Raw genomic sequence first — 14900 nt, 5'->3', positions numbered from 1 at the left:
ATTAAACAACTGTTAGTCAGAGCCAAAACAAGTGCCAATACTACACTCATAACTTGACAATCTAAACTGACAAAAAAAAAAGCTGCACACAACTCACCCTAACAAACATCTCTGGCTCTACAATACTGAGGTGCACACAACTCACCTCGGAAAGGCTGAACAAAATAATGAATACTACGAATAAAAAAGAGATGGACTAAGCCAAAACAAAGAGACAATAGGAAAACCTTGAAAAATCTCTTTCCAAGGATGAAGGAAAGAAGAACCAATTTATAATAAAATTTTCAAATCAAGTCAAACAACAAGAATTTGAATCCTCAAATAATTTTAATAGATCCATGCAATAAATGCAATCATATGACAATATACAAGTAAATGTCCACCAAAGAATCCAAAGTGGACAAGCAGAAAGGGCCACTAAGGGCATAAATAATTCAAGTGCGATAAGTGCACTCACAAAACTACTTAGGTCATAAATACCTCCCAAGGGGTAAAAACACAAGCCACAAATGAGCACAATCACAAGGGCCAACAAGAGAGCACACAATAAGATAAATATTTTTAATAATCTTTAAAAAGTAGATTAAAATGTTTTCATAAACCTCATAGAAGAGTTACATAAATTACATAAGGATAGTGCATAGTTTCCATAAGGAACAAGTCATGCATGAAGAAAACATGCTCAAAACCTTATGATCGAATAAACAAACTCAAACATTAATGTGAAAAAATCTCAAGGGCACAAAGATCATATATCTATAGGGAAAAATCATGTATATAAATCCAAATTTACAAAAATAACAAGATACTCATGATCACTAAGAACCAACCACATATTAATACTTCTCAAATACATAAAGTATCTAGGTTTTACACAAGAGCATGTCAAAGAAAAAAAAATCAAACACAAGTTAAGCAAGATCTCGTAAGATCACGTGTAAATAACACACAAAAACATAATACAAAGTTAAAAAAGATATTTCAAATCATTTTAAACTATTTAACAAGATTGAAAGAAACAACACCAATACGAGTTCAACTAAGTCCAAGACAAGGATAAAAACACAATAAATTTTGAAAAAACAAGAAAACATAAACATTCAAAAGCACTTAATCATGTGCTTATGATCAACCAAGAAACAAAGAATATTTCAAAGAGATTTCGAAAGAACAACAATCAATTTTTTTTAATAATTTTCCTTTAAAAAAAACATTAAGAAAATGCTTTCTCATACAAAATGCATGAGATAGACAACAAAAGCAAAAAATAAACAAAGTTTTTAAGATAGATTAAGATTCTCTTATCTCCACGATCAAAGAATCCTGAATCCATGGTTAAAGGCCAAATACCAAGATGGTCATATCTTGGCTCTGATACCATGTAATGAAAGCAAGAGAAATGCAAAAGAGCCATCAAGGGCAAAGCACAAGTCCACAAAAGGACAATACTCATGCCATTCAATGGCAAATACATAAGATCATAAGAGCCACCAATGGGCATACACAAAAGAATCCAAAACATAAAAATAATAAATTTTTATTGAGTTCGAATGCTTAGTAAAACATTAAAGAAAATAGGGACAAGAGATCCCTTTTTATATACAACATAGGAGGGCCAAGGGAGCCCCAATATAGTTGTTGAGAACTCCCAACGACTCTATAGTCTAAAAGGCCAAAAATCCCTAGATACCAATAAAAAGACAAAAATAAAGAAAACTAACACAAAGGTCAAATCTGTCCTTAATAGGCAGAACCTATTACAAGTGTACAAAATAACCAAAATACCCCTAAAGGGCATAACCTATTGCAAAACAATAAACATGATATATATGTATAAATAAATAAATATATACAACATATCTATATATCTTAACACTTGAAGCATTCAATGCCCTTTTTTCATCTTTCTGTAATTGGCAAATGTTCCTTTCAGATATTTTTTTTGATTCTGCTGTTTTCATTTTTGCATGTTCTGTTAAGTTGTACATGTATATATATGTATTTTCATGCATATATATTTTGGTTCATATTGTATATATATATTCATATATATGTATATATAGTTTATTTATAAATGATATAATTGGTAAATACTCATTAGGGGAAAACTAATACTTTATTTTATTCTTTTCTTTTTGTCTTTTTCTGTTTTTATAAGGATTATTTGGTCAAATACCAAATATAGTTGTTAGGTTCTTTTTTTACTAGTTAACATAGAGTTGACTAGTCAATATAGCTGATGGAACGGTCCAACAGCTCTATTGAGGTCTCCCTCTCTCTTGTATGTGTATAAATAGGGGCTTTTATTTCCTTTCATTTTTCAATGTTTCTCTTAAGCATTTATGCTCAATAAAGGTAAATATTTTTATGTTTTGTGTTTTTCTATTTAGTTCTTTAATGTTTTATATGCACTTAGTGCTTTTGTTGTTGCCCTTTGTTGGTTATTGTATTGTCCCCTAGTGGACTTGTGCTTATGCACATTGTGATTGTGATCTTGTAAGCCCTTAGTGTCATTGTTTTTGCATTTTCCGCTATTTCATTACATGTTCATGCCTCTAACCCTTATGATTGATTGGAAGAGAAATAGACAGCAGGCAAATCAATATTTTTGCTTCCACCCCTGTGATTTATTGTTATCTATGAAAGGTAATGGGAATTCACAATTCTTGTAAGTCATGCTTGTGCTTGACATGTGCCATCCTTGGACTCTTTCTCTTGCAGATGATATCTGTTTTCATACATGCATGCCTGCATCCACAAACCATACACATATACATATGTACACTATACATGCATGCGTACATACAAATGCATGTGAGTGTGTGTATGTTTTTGATGCTTGGCATGCGATGAGATTCATGAACCAGGATGTTGACAACTGTCAAGTTCCCTCATTATGAGGGGATCTTGCTTCAATTTGTCATGGCCATTAAAATGCTGAACTGTAATATATTTAAAGTTCTTTTAGTTATTCATTATTGATATTGAGTGAATAGTTTTTATTATCTATTGATGGTCTGAGTAGTTTTAGGTTATCATTTCTTTTTTCTCTTTCTTACAGTCCACATTTGCGAAGTATAAGAGAGCGGATGTCACTTGGCAAAAATGGAGAAATAGTGTCTATTGACACTCTTAATAAGCTTTTCTATGGTGTTAAAAGTATTATTGATCAATCTATTCAATTGGAGAAAGGATCTCTCACTCACTTTGAGGTACAGATTGCTAGTTGACAATGTTGTAACTGACCTTTGAACTATTACACTTATAGCATTTTCAGCGATTTATCAATCTTTCTTACTGAGTGAACTTTTGCTCCAAATGCATAATACTTATTGATCTGGTCCTATCTTTTCTTTATGTCCACAGTAGGCCCCTTGCAAAAGTGTTCTGAATATCTCAGGTTCATTGGGGATATATTTGTTCCAAATCACATCCATTTAAATGCACATTCGACTTTCTGTTCTATATCTTTGCAATGCACACCAACTTGAGACAAATATGTCATTCGTCAGAGCCTTCATGAACAATCATAACTTTGAGTTTCTGATATTCCTTTAAAGTGTAATTGCAGTTTTTTTTGCAGAAAAAGTTCACTTTTCACCTGTGGCCCAGAATGTTAGGAACATTGAGTCGCCCATGTCCTTTCACTTCATTCGCCATTCTATTGTTGTTCAGATTTATGCTTTTCTGGAAATATTTTATCTGATATGGTTGATGGAGTGAATGACAATGGAACTTCAGGTTCTGACAGCTTTGGCATTTACACTGTTTGCCCAAGAGAAAGTCGACGTTGCAGTGGTTGAGGTAGGCTCTTATCTTTCTTTATTTTGATTGCATGATTATAATTCTTTGCCTCTTTTCTTTGTAGCTCCTAAATGTGGTTGTTCATTTGTCTTCCTTGAAACCCTTCAGGAAAATTCAACTATTATGAAGACTAATTCATTTGAATAGTCAAACTTAGTGATTGAAACTGCTTGGATATCATTGCTTTATGAACACCTGATTATACCCGCCTTTTAATAAGGACTTATGTGCAAGGTATCTGGACAATAAATTTTCTGGAAAGATATAATAAATTGGAAATCCCTGTCAAGTTCAGTGGCTCCCTTATTTTCTTCTGGCATAGAAGCATTTGATGCACTACCAACAAATAAATTAACCCTAGAATACAGAATGACATCTTCTAAACTAGATTCAGTGCAAAGGAACTCATGAATGGAAAGGTTGCATGCATGATATGTTCACAAAAAGGAGTCAACAATCACAGAGCACACACACAAAATGAACACACGATTTATGTGGTTCAATTGAGTATGAACCTAGGTCCATGGGAGTCTAATCTCTCTCTCTCTCTCTCAGTTAAATCAATTAAGAGGATGAGAGGAGAATAAATATATTTTTGTGTAACAGATTTACATGGTGTTGAAATGCCATACTGTATGGGAATTACACACTTGGCAAATTTACCATTTATCAACAAGTTGCTATTATTGATTTCTAATTGCTTTATTGTATAAGCATAAGTAATTAAGCATGTATCTAGACTTCTCATATTGTCACCCTTATCTTACCAAGTCAATCCCTTAATTGTAGGATTTTCCTCGTCTTCCTTAATGTTGAGCTATATTGATAATATCTGTGTCTCCTAGCTGTTTTGGTAGTGTCAACTTCATTTGGTAACTTGTTCATTTGATTTGACTTGGACACCTCCACAGACGAGTCTGATTCCTTAGTTGGATCTAGATGTTTCTTAGATGGTTTGGGTTTTGATGCTTCTCTAACAGGCCCCTTCAAGTTCAATGGATACACTATCAGATATGAAGCACCAACATTTTTACACCACAAAATTGGAGTCTGGTATAGGGCTATTCCAAGTTCCTAAAGAAGAAATCGTAGCCAAGTGATGCTACTTCACTAGCTAATGCTCTATACCCAGGTTTATTGCTGGACATGAATATAATAGGTTGCTTTTGAGAGCTCCATGATATTAAATTTGGGCCCATAGTAAACATCATATTCACCTGTGGATTTTTTATCATTTAAGTGTCCAACCCACTCAGCATTTAAATAGGTCGACAGAATTTGGTGAGTTGATGGTTTGATAATTAACCCATAGTATAGGGTACTCTTGAGATGACAAAGAATACACTTCACAATGTTCACATCAACCCAGTGAATGTTTGTGGTTTCATGCATATATTGACAAATCCTATTGACAACAAACACAATATTTGGTAGAGGTGGGCAATGTTAGAAATACACGCGAGGGTATTATGGGTATTTCTCTGTGTTGGAAATCATTTCATACCAGAAGGGTATTATTGTATTTTGTCATGTATTTTTCTCACTTAATATATATTCAAGGGAGGCGTCCCTGCTAGGGCATGACCTCAGTTCATCTCCTATTCTTTTCTTCTCTATTTTCTTTGTGCAGCAGGACACGCAAACTAAGGGACACAGCAGTCTTCACATGGTATCAGAGTGGGTCGAGGCACAACCATCAGGTCATGATTTTCTTCTTCTTCCTTTCTTTTAATTCCAAATTTGGTCACATCCAATCAGATCTCCTTATCTCTCCCCTTTTCAAAATCGATCTAATCATACTAGATTAGATCTCATCGTTTTTCTTGCCCCTTTGCTAAATCAGATCTGGTCACGTCAGACCATACCCTTTTCTCTTCATAACCCTATTCCAGTAACGTCAAATCTGATCTGATTCAATCAGATATGATTTGACGTCTCTAAATCCTCATCGTTTCCTTTATTTATTTCAAGTTGATTTAATCGTTAATCATATTATTTTTTTTCCTCTACCTAATTCGTTACATCAGCCTTTATTTCAGAGTTGTTTTATTTCAGATCATAATCAGATCTGAATCCAAAAATCTCAGCGTGAATACCCACCTTCCTTCTATTTCACGTTTTTCCTTTCTTAAACCCAAATCAAATTTTGGGCCCAACAAAGTCTCTTTTAACATTTGAAAATATCGAGTAGTCATCGAACTACATACAACTTTCTGAATCCAACTATCCCAAAAAAAAAATGGGATCAGCTTTGTTATTTCACATTCATACTTTGTTTTGGTTGGGCCTTTACCAGATTCATATTTAGTTTTGTTTGTTTTGGGTCATTATCGCATTACCTTCTCTCTTGTTTCAATGTCTTCTTCTTCTCGGTCACTCACTTCCTCCTTTCTCAACCAATTTGTGACCTATGTCACATGGGTGCGGGGGTGCGGCAAAAATATAAAAAATTATATATATATATATATTATATATATCACCCACATTTTGAAAATATTGCAAAAACAAAAAATACTATTTATTATTTTTAAAATATTATCTATTTCTTGCTCAATTAATTCAGTCCAAGGCATGTTGCTTAGTGAGTAAGCAATTATAAACATATCTACAGGTTCAGATTGAGCATTAAACACATCACATGTAAATAAGAGTTTTAAAGAAATCCAAAATCTCTCTCTCTCTCTTATATATATATATATATAGATGAGAACTGCACATATTAGGCCTCATTTCTCGTTTTGCCCCATTCTGCCCCATAGTTTTGAAGTGTCTTATGATAGATCTGAACCATTAGATGTGTGTAGCATGCTAGATTTAGTGAGAATCGACTCTTAGATCATGATTTTTTGATGAAAAAATAAGTTTTTTTTTCACATATGAGAAAAAAAACTATCACCGGAAAAACCTGTTGTAATATCGCGTATTTTCACACTTAATTAAATTTGAGATTTTTGAAAATTTGGCTAAGTATAGAAGAAAAATTGGTAGATTCTTGATTTTAGGCCGATGCTTTGGAGTCTGGGCTTGGCTCAGGTCTCATTGTCAAGGCCTAAACGAGCCACTTAAAGCGTGAGAAAAAGTTTTATTTTTGACCTTTAAATTCAAGCGAAATTTGGGTTATTTTTGGGCGAATTTCGAAAGCAAAATTCGAGTTATATATCGTTGGATGCGTCTCAAAATTCTGAGCGTAACGATATTTTATTTTCCTTGATTCGGGCTACGGTTGACTCAAAAATCACATTTTTTAAAAAATTGAGCAGTTTGTCGGTTCAGATCCGGATTTGGATCGAACCAAATCTGATGGATTTGATCCAAATTGATATGGATATGGACTCTACCCAAGACCCATATTAATCTGGTATTGATCCATCTCAAGACCCATTTGGATTTTTGAGATGAGTTTGGATTTTGGATCCAGATCCAAATCCAAATCCAAATCCATACCCAATGATTTTCCAACTTTAAATTCATTAGAAACCTTTAAATTGGAGTTAATTAATATTAAGAAGCCTCTCAAGTTAATTTAGTAATTTTTGGAAGCTTCTGGATATTTATTAGTAAATAAATAAATAAATAATTTATTTATTTAATTTAATTCCGAAAATTTAATTTGAAAATTGTTTAAGACTCTAAGTAGAGCCCTTAAACCCATATAAAATAAATTTAGAAGTGTTCTAGTTCATTAATATAATTTTTGGAAGCTTCTAGGTATTTATTTATTAATAAATACTAAATAAATAAATAAATGATTACTTAATTTTAATTAATTTCAAGATTTATTTTTTTAGAGTGTTTAGGACTCTTTATAGAGCTATGTCACAGGGATTCGTCTAGCAGGGTGCCGCACCCGCGTCGATGCGACGCGACGCGGGTGCGGTCAACGCACCTAGGATCATTTTGGTCTAATTTTTCAGACTTAAAAAAAATTGCTGAGAAAATTGTTTTTTTAATATATGTCAGACATTGGAAGCAAGAGGTTTTAAGTTGGGTAAGAGTAAGACATAATATATGGAATATTGGTTTAGTAAGCAACGAAGTAGTGATGGGAGTGTAGTGAAGCTTGGTGAGCAAGAAATACTAGTGGATGATTGTTTCAAATATTTGGGATCTATCATTCAAAAGTATGGAGAAATTGATGGAGATGTAAATCATAGGATAAAGGTTGGGTGTGTTATGGGTAGACGATTTATGATATACACAGCTGAGTGGAAGACCTCAGTTCACAAACTCACGGGAACGTGAGCGTCATACAATATACTCAAGGCACTTTCCACAATGTGCCGATGTTTTCTTTCCGCCACACCATTTTGTTGTAGTGTATGTGGGCAAGATATGCAATGACTTATTCCATTATCTTGGAGAAATTCAGTAAATTCCTTTGATAGATACTCACCTCCTCCTTCAAATTGGAAATGCTGAATTTTAGACGAGAATTGATTACAGACTGAAGCGAAAAATGAACGAAAGAGTTTGAACACTTCAGATTTATGTTTCATAAAATAAATCCAAGTATATGTGGAGTAGCTATCAATAAATGTTACGTAGTAGCGACTACCAGATAAAGAAGATTGTGGGGCAGGACCCCAAACATCAGAATACACAATTTCAAAAGGTACTGAAGCTCTTTGATTTATTGAATTAAAAGGAAGAACATGACTCTTGCATAGTTGACAACTGGAACAAAGTGAAGTAACAGACTCAACACTCGGACTAAACTCTGGAACAAGTCCACTCGACACAAGTTTCTTAATGAAGGAACCATTACAATGACCCAAACGACGATGCCAAATCTCTGGCTTATTACACTGAGATAAACTAAAACAATCTTTGGACGACACTGGCTGGATTGACTAAATGATGGATGAATTTGATAAAACACCACAAACAGAAGAAGAAGGAAGTTCCTTGAGGATATACATGTTTCCTTGTCGTTCTCCTTCAACGAGCGTCTTCTTCGTGAGAAGATCCTTGACACATACAGAAGAAGAAGTGAATTCAACGGAAGAATTAGTATCATCAACAAGTTTAGAGACAGAGACAATGTTCTTGACAATACTTGGAGAATGATAGACATTGGACAAATTTAGAGAAGAATTAGGGAGTGGAAGGTTAACATTTTCAGTATGAGATATAGAGTGAAGAGTACCATCTCCTGTTTTAATATAAAAATTTTCACGATAAGGAACAAGTTTTAAAATCTTACCGACATCACCTGTCACATGTGCTGCAGCCCCATAATCAATGTACCAGGTTCCTTGCTCATTCTGCTTGAAGCTTAAACTTGAAAGAGCAGATATCAGAAGATTCTTCACATTATCCTTCGAGTCTTCTCCTATTCTTCCTCTGTGAGAGGATCCTGCACCATTGAATTTTCCCTTGTTCTGTGGATTGTACCAACAGTTAGCTTTGATGTGCCCCCTTTTGTTGCATTGAAAACATGTTGATATGTTTCTAGAGCTCTGATTCCTTGAGAAAGAATTAGGTGACATGTTGGGCGTGGGCAACAATCCTCATCCTCCTTGACTATTCCTTCCCTGTCCACGTCTACTTCGAAAGCCTCCACGTCCTCATCCCGTCATCATCTCTGTAACCAATACGTCATGGTGGCTGGAGTGTATATCTTTTCCTCAAATGGTAACTTCATACTATAATAACTTCGCGCGAAGATCCTCAAAACTTGGTAAAGAAAGAAGGCATATGAGGGATGTGACTAGCATATGATAATCAAATCCAAGACCATTTAGTGCCTGTTGAACTTTTTCTTTGTCAGGAATTTCACAACTCACCATGGCTAGTTGATCAGTGATGGTCTTGACTTTGTTCATGTACTCTGTAATTGACAAGTTTTCCTTCTTTAAGAGCTGAAATTCTTTCTTCAAATGTAGAATTCTGGCCTCTGAAATCTGTGAATAGGTTTGCGCCAACCTCTGCCATAGCTCCATAGCGGAGCATTCATCGAGAATGCCCACTAATACCTCTTGAGAAAGAGTAGAGGTAATATATGCCACAACCGCCCGATCCTTTCTCCTCCATACTGTGAATTCTAATTACGAACCAATTTGTTGGAAACCTCCCCTTTATCATCTCTCTCCTTTTGCAAAACAAACTCTGATGGTGTAGGGATAGATCCATCAAGATATCCAGAGAGATCCAAACTCCTAATAAAAGACAATATTTGCCTCTTCCAAGTTAAGTAATTCGAGTTGGTGAGTTTTTTGGAAATAAGTTGACCAAGGAAGCTAGATGGAAGAGAAGGAGAATCCATGAAAGGAATAAGAATAAATGGAATTGAAGAGAAGAACAAGAAATATATCAGCAAGACAATCCCACAAGTTAGAGAAGCAATCGGAGTTCACGCCCTTTTTTTTTTTTTAAATACGGGTCACTGTTTCTCTAATACCTTTAGTGGACTGCACAATTTGTACTGGTCAGAATCTCGACAGATCTATCACAGACTCCAAAACTGTAACGTCAGGTCTGACGAAAATTGGGTATACGAGTTTGAAAATCAAGAAGTTCTGTAAGATGACTGTTCACGTCAGAATTGATATTAATGCGAGACAGAGTTTGCACCAATTAGATCTGATGCACCAATCAGATCTAGAATCAACGATGAAGGTGGGTAAAAAAGTTTTTTTTTTTGCAATAGGAAGAGAAGAGAAACAGATTTGGAACAAAATCAGATTTGAAAACCCAAAGATTGAATTGAAATAAAGAATCAATAAGAAGAGAAGCAAATCCAAAAAAAAAAAAAATAGATGGAAGAATCGAAATTAAAAATCAATTTTGAAGGAAGGAGTGTTGATGGAGGAAACAGAGAGAAACGATAGAGAAAACAAAAGATTTTTTTTGTGTGTGTGGTTTTACTAACCTGGAACAGAGGACGAATCTCTTGAGACACTTTATGGAATTGGATTCCCGCCCTTGAACTGAAGTCAGATGCGATCCCGCTCTGATACCATGAAAGAATGTATCCACCGACATTGGGTTGATGCAAAGGAGGGAGAAGACGCCAGAGAGAGAGAGAGAGAGAGAGAGAGAGAGAGAGAGAGAGAGAGAGAGAGAGAGAGAGAGAGAGGCTGCAACAACTAGTGGTACGATCCTCAACACATGGGATCGGGCCCTATATGTTATATTTATATTGAAAACAGGTTGGGTCTGGATATTACATTATGTTATATTGGATCCAGACCCAATACAAACAGTACAATGACTTTGAGATAAATACATGGGTTTCGGGTCCAGACCCAAACTCGTAATGGGCACAATGATCCAGTCAGTCTTAATAGCCTTTTCCAATTATCTTGATGATCATGGGATCAAACATGAGTTGCCTTGTCCACAAACCAATCAGCAGAATGGGGTGACTGAGAGAAAGCACCGACACATATCCGAAACTACACTCACACTTATGGATGAATCTAAAATTCAGTTGAGTCTGTGGACCGAGGCCTTGAACACAACTACCTTTTTTGATCAACAGAATGCCACTTACTCTTCTCGGAGAATACTCTCCTTTATGATTCATGGGCAGCAACCTGATTACTCTCTCTTAATGACCTTTGGGAGTAAGTGTTTCGTGTATATTCACGATTCGTTGAGAGATAAATTTTCACCTAAGGCCCAAGTGTGCAAGTTTGTTGGATACTATGATACTTATAAAGGATACTAGTGCTATAATCCCATTACTGGTAAATTGATTATTTCACGACATGTTATATTTCATGAGAATGAGTTTGATACTCCCAACAATGACAGCAGTCACATTAGCCCAATCAGTTCACACGAACAGTCATCAATATTCTGGTCAACAACAGTCACATGGTACCCAGATCAGTCATCAGCAGATGGGCAGCCAAAGCCTTCATTATCAACCCCATGTATTGATCATAATGCTGCAATCAGTGTTGTGAAAAGCATTGAGGCATAGCCAGGGGCTCCACCAAAAACTGAGGCCAGGTGTAAAGTGTAAGCCTCAATTTTTTTTTTGAAAACTTTAAAAAAATTCTAAAAAAATATCTAAAAATACAAATAAATAAAGAAATGCTTTATTGATGAAGTAACAGGCAATAAGAAATAGAAAATCTCAAATAAGTACTAAAAAATATGAGATTAACATATAAAAGTAACTAAGAAACTGATTACATAACTGGAAAACTAATCATATAATTGAAAAATATAATGTCCTATAAAGCAACAACCAATAAGCAATAGAAAATCTTAAATAAGTACTAAAAAATATGAGATTAATCTATAAAAGTTAAAATATATGAGATTAACATATAAAAAGTAAAGAAACTAATAAAAAGTAAATAAATAAAGAAACTAATAAATATAACATATAAAAGTAACTAAGAAACTGAAACTGATTAATAAAAGTAACTAAGAAACTGATTACATAACTGGAATCTGTAACTAAGAAACTGATTACATAACTAGAATCTGTAACTGATTACATAAATGGAATCTGTAACTGATTACATAATATGAGATTAACCTGTAAAAGTTAAAATATATGAGATTAACATATAAAAAGAAAGGAACTAATAAAAAGTAAATAAATAAAGAAACTAATAAATACTGAAACTGATTAATAAAAGTAAACTTATTTTGCTTCTCACGCCTTAGGCTGGCATCTTGAGGCGCAGAGGGCCTCGCCTCAAGGCGACGCCTCAAGGCGCATTTTTGATAACACTGGCTGCAATGAACTTGAGTGTATCATCAAATTTCTCACAACAATGTACTCCTTTCACCTTTTATCTACACATGTATCACATGTGTCATCATAATGCTCCCAAGGAAGATATGGTTTAGCCCCCTACTAGTGAACCGACTCCTAATGCTGCTGCCATACTGTGAGTTTTCTCCAGAACCTGCGAACGAGAAATTAAGAGAAGGAAGAGAGAGAGGCTGCAATGAGTCACGTTTTTTTATAATGAGAAACCGTGACCTATTTCATTAATATATAGGCAAAAGCCCTAATACATAGCCTTTACAATAACCTTAACAAGTTGAGGGTATTTACAAGTATGCCATTATGTTGTGTACATGGTACATACAAGTAGTTTGGATTTGGATCTGGATCCAAACTTAAATACAAAACAAGTACACTCTCTAATAGTCTCCCTCAAGTTGTGCATGATTTTGGATCATGGACAACTTGCTCTTTAGAAACCAAAAACGACACTTTGTGAGTCCTTTAGTGAACAAATAAGCACTTGGTCTTCTGTTCTAATATAATGGGGCTCAATATCTTTTTCTTCAATCTTCTACCTGATAAAATGCTGATCAATCTCAATGTGCTTGGTCTTGCTGTGATGAATGAGATTAAGAGATATTTGAATAGCACTTTGGTTGTCACAAAAGAGAGAACGACTAGCAATCGGCTCTTTTAGCTCTGTTAACAAATATCTAGTCCATGTTACTTCTGCTGTAGCAGCAGCCATCGCCCTGTATTCTGCTTCTGTGCTAGATCTAGCCACTGCTTTCTGTTTTCTACTACTCCAGGAAACAAGATTGACACCAATGAAAACGCCATACCCTGAAACTGACTTTCGATCATCAGGATCTCCGCTCCAGTCTGCATCTGAATAAGCAATGATGTCATGAGCAACATTCATGGATCTGCTTTTTGGTGTACAAAAGTCCATCTCCAACAGTACTCTTCAAGTACCTCAATATCTTTTTTACTGCATCCATGTATCCCGTCCTTGGCTCATGCATGAATTGATAAACTTGATTAACTGAATATGTAATATCGGGCCTGGTAAAAGTAAGATATTGAAGCATTCCCACTAGACTCCGATATTTGGTGGGATCATGATACAAGTCTCTGTCTTGCACACTTAGTTTCTGGTTAAGCACACTAGGAGTAGCAAGAGGCTTGCAATCTTTCATTCCACCATTTTCTAAGAGATCCACGGTGTATTTATGATGGGTCAAAGTAAGTTTATTTCCTTGATTATCCACCTCTACTCCAAGAAAGTACCGAAGGTTTTCAAGGTCCTTCATTTTGAACCTTTGACTCAGAAAATCTTTAGTTTCTTGAACATGATTCTCACTACTTCCTGTAATAATTATATCATCAACATATATGAACAAGAAGGTAGTAAACTCGTTACCTCGAAGAATAAAGAGGGAGTGATCCAATTGCGATTGATAGAAACCATGTCTTTGAATTTCTAAAGAGAAACTCTCAAATCAAGATCAAGATGCTTGTTTCAGTCCATAAAGTGCTCGATTTAATCTGCATACATACTCCTTTGAATCTCCTTCTGTATATCCTGGCGGTTGTTCCATGTATACTTCTTCCTTCAAATCCTCATGAAGAAAGGCATTCTTCACATCTAGCTGACTTGTTCTCCAACCATAATCTACAACCAATGAAAGAACAATGCGAATTGTGCCCATTTTCACAACTGGACTAAAAGTTTCATCATAGTCCTGTCCAAACTCTTGAGTGAATCCCTTTGCTACGAGACGAGCTTTGTATCGTTCAACACTCCCATCCGGTTTGTATTTGATCTTGTAGACCCATCGTGAGCCAACAACATTTTTATCTGGAGGTCGAGGGACAACTGTCCATGTTTGACACTGATACAAAGCTTCTATCTCTTCATTCATAGCTTGAATCCATTTTTTGGAATTAATGGCTTGATGAAAATGTCTAGGCTCTGTCTCTTTCTCAATCTGTGACAAAATAACTGAAAATCCATGGTGAAATTCTCATAACTAACCCACCTTTCAATAGGATGCCGAGCTTTTTCAGATCGTCTGATCAGAATTGCTACTGTATTAGAAATTGGAGAAGTAATGTCGTTGGATAGATGAAACATAGGCTCTTCTTGTTCAATATCATCCAAAGTCAAGAGTGAGTCCCTTTCTCTTCTCCTATAAACTTGCCCAACAAATTTGTTAATCTCTGGAGGATGTTCTATTTCAAGTTCCTGTATGCCACTGTATTCATCTTGACAGGATGTTCATTGAGCACAGGAAGAAGAACACTCATTGTTGGTTGCAAGGAAGAGCTCTGCACTGAGCCATGGATCATAAAATAGCGCATTCATATTGGTTTGAGCAGAAACATATTCTCCATC

General features: G+C 35.2%; 1 protein-coding gene across 1 annotated transcript in view; it reads left to right on the top strand.

Moving 5' to 3' along the window:
* Window positions 1-14900, top strand: part of GLA1 (Folylpolyglutamate synthetase family protein) — a 50786-nt gene that overhangs the window by 8993 nt on the left and 26893 nt on the right. The window contains exons 3-4 of the mRNA XM_090009855.1: window positions 3062-3212; window positions 3742-3804. Coding sequence (XP_089865981.1) covers window positions 3062-3212; window positions 3742-3804 — 214 coding nt within the window. The remainder of the gene's footprint in view (window positions 1-3061; window positions 3213-3741; window positions 3805-14900) is intronic.

Source organism: Nuphar pumila, chromosome 6, assembly GCF_984573655.1.
Source record: "Nuphar pumila chromosome 6, dmNupPumi1.hap1.1, whole genome shotgun sequence".
NCBI lineage: Eukaryota > Viridiplantae > Streptophyta > Magnoliopsida > Nymphaeales > Nymphaeaceae > Nuphar > Nuphar pumila.
The sequence above is the reverse complement of the archived record's forward strand: the minus strand, read 5'-3'. Positions and strand labels throughout refer to the sequence as shown.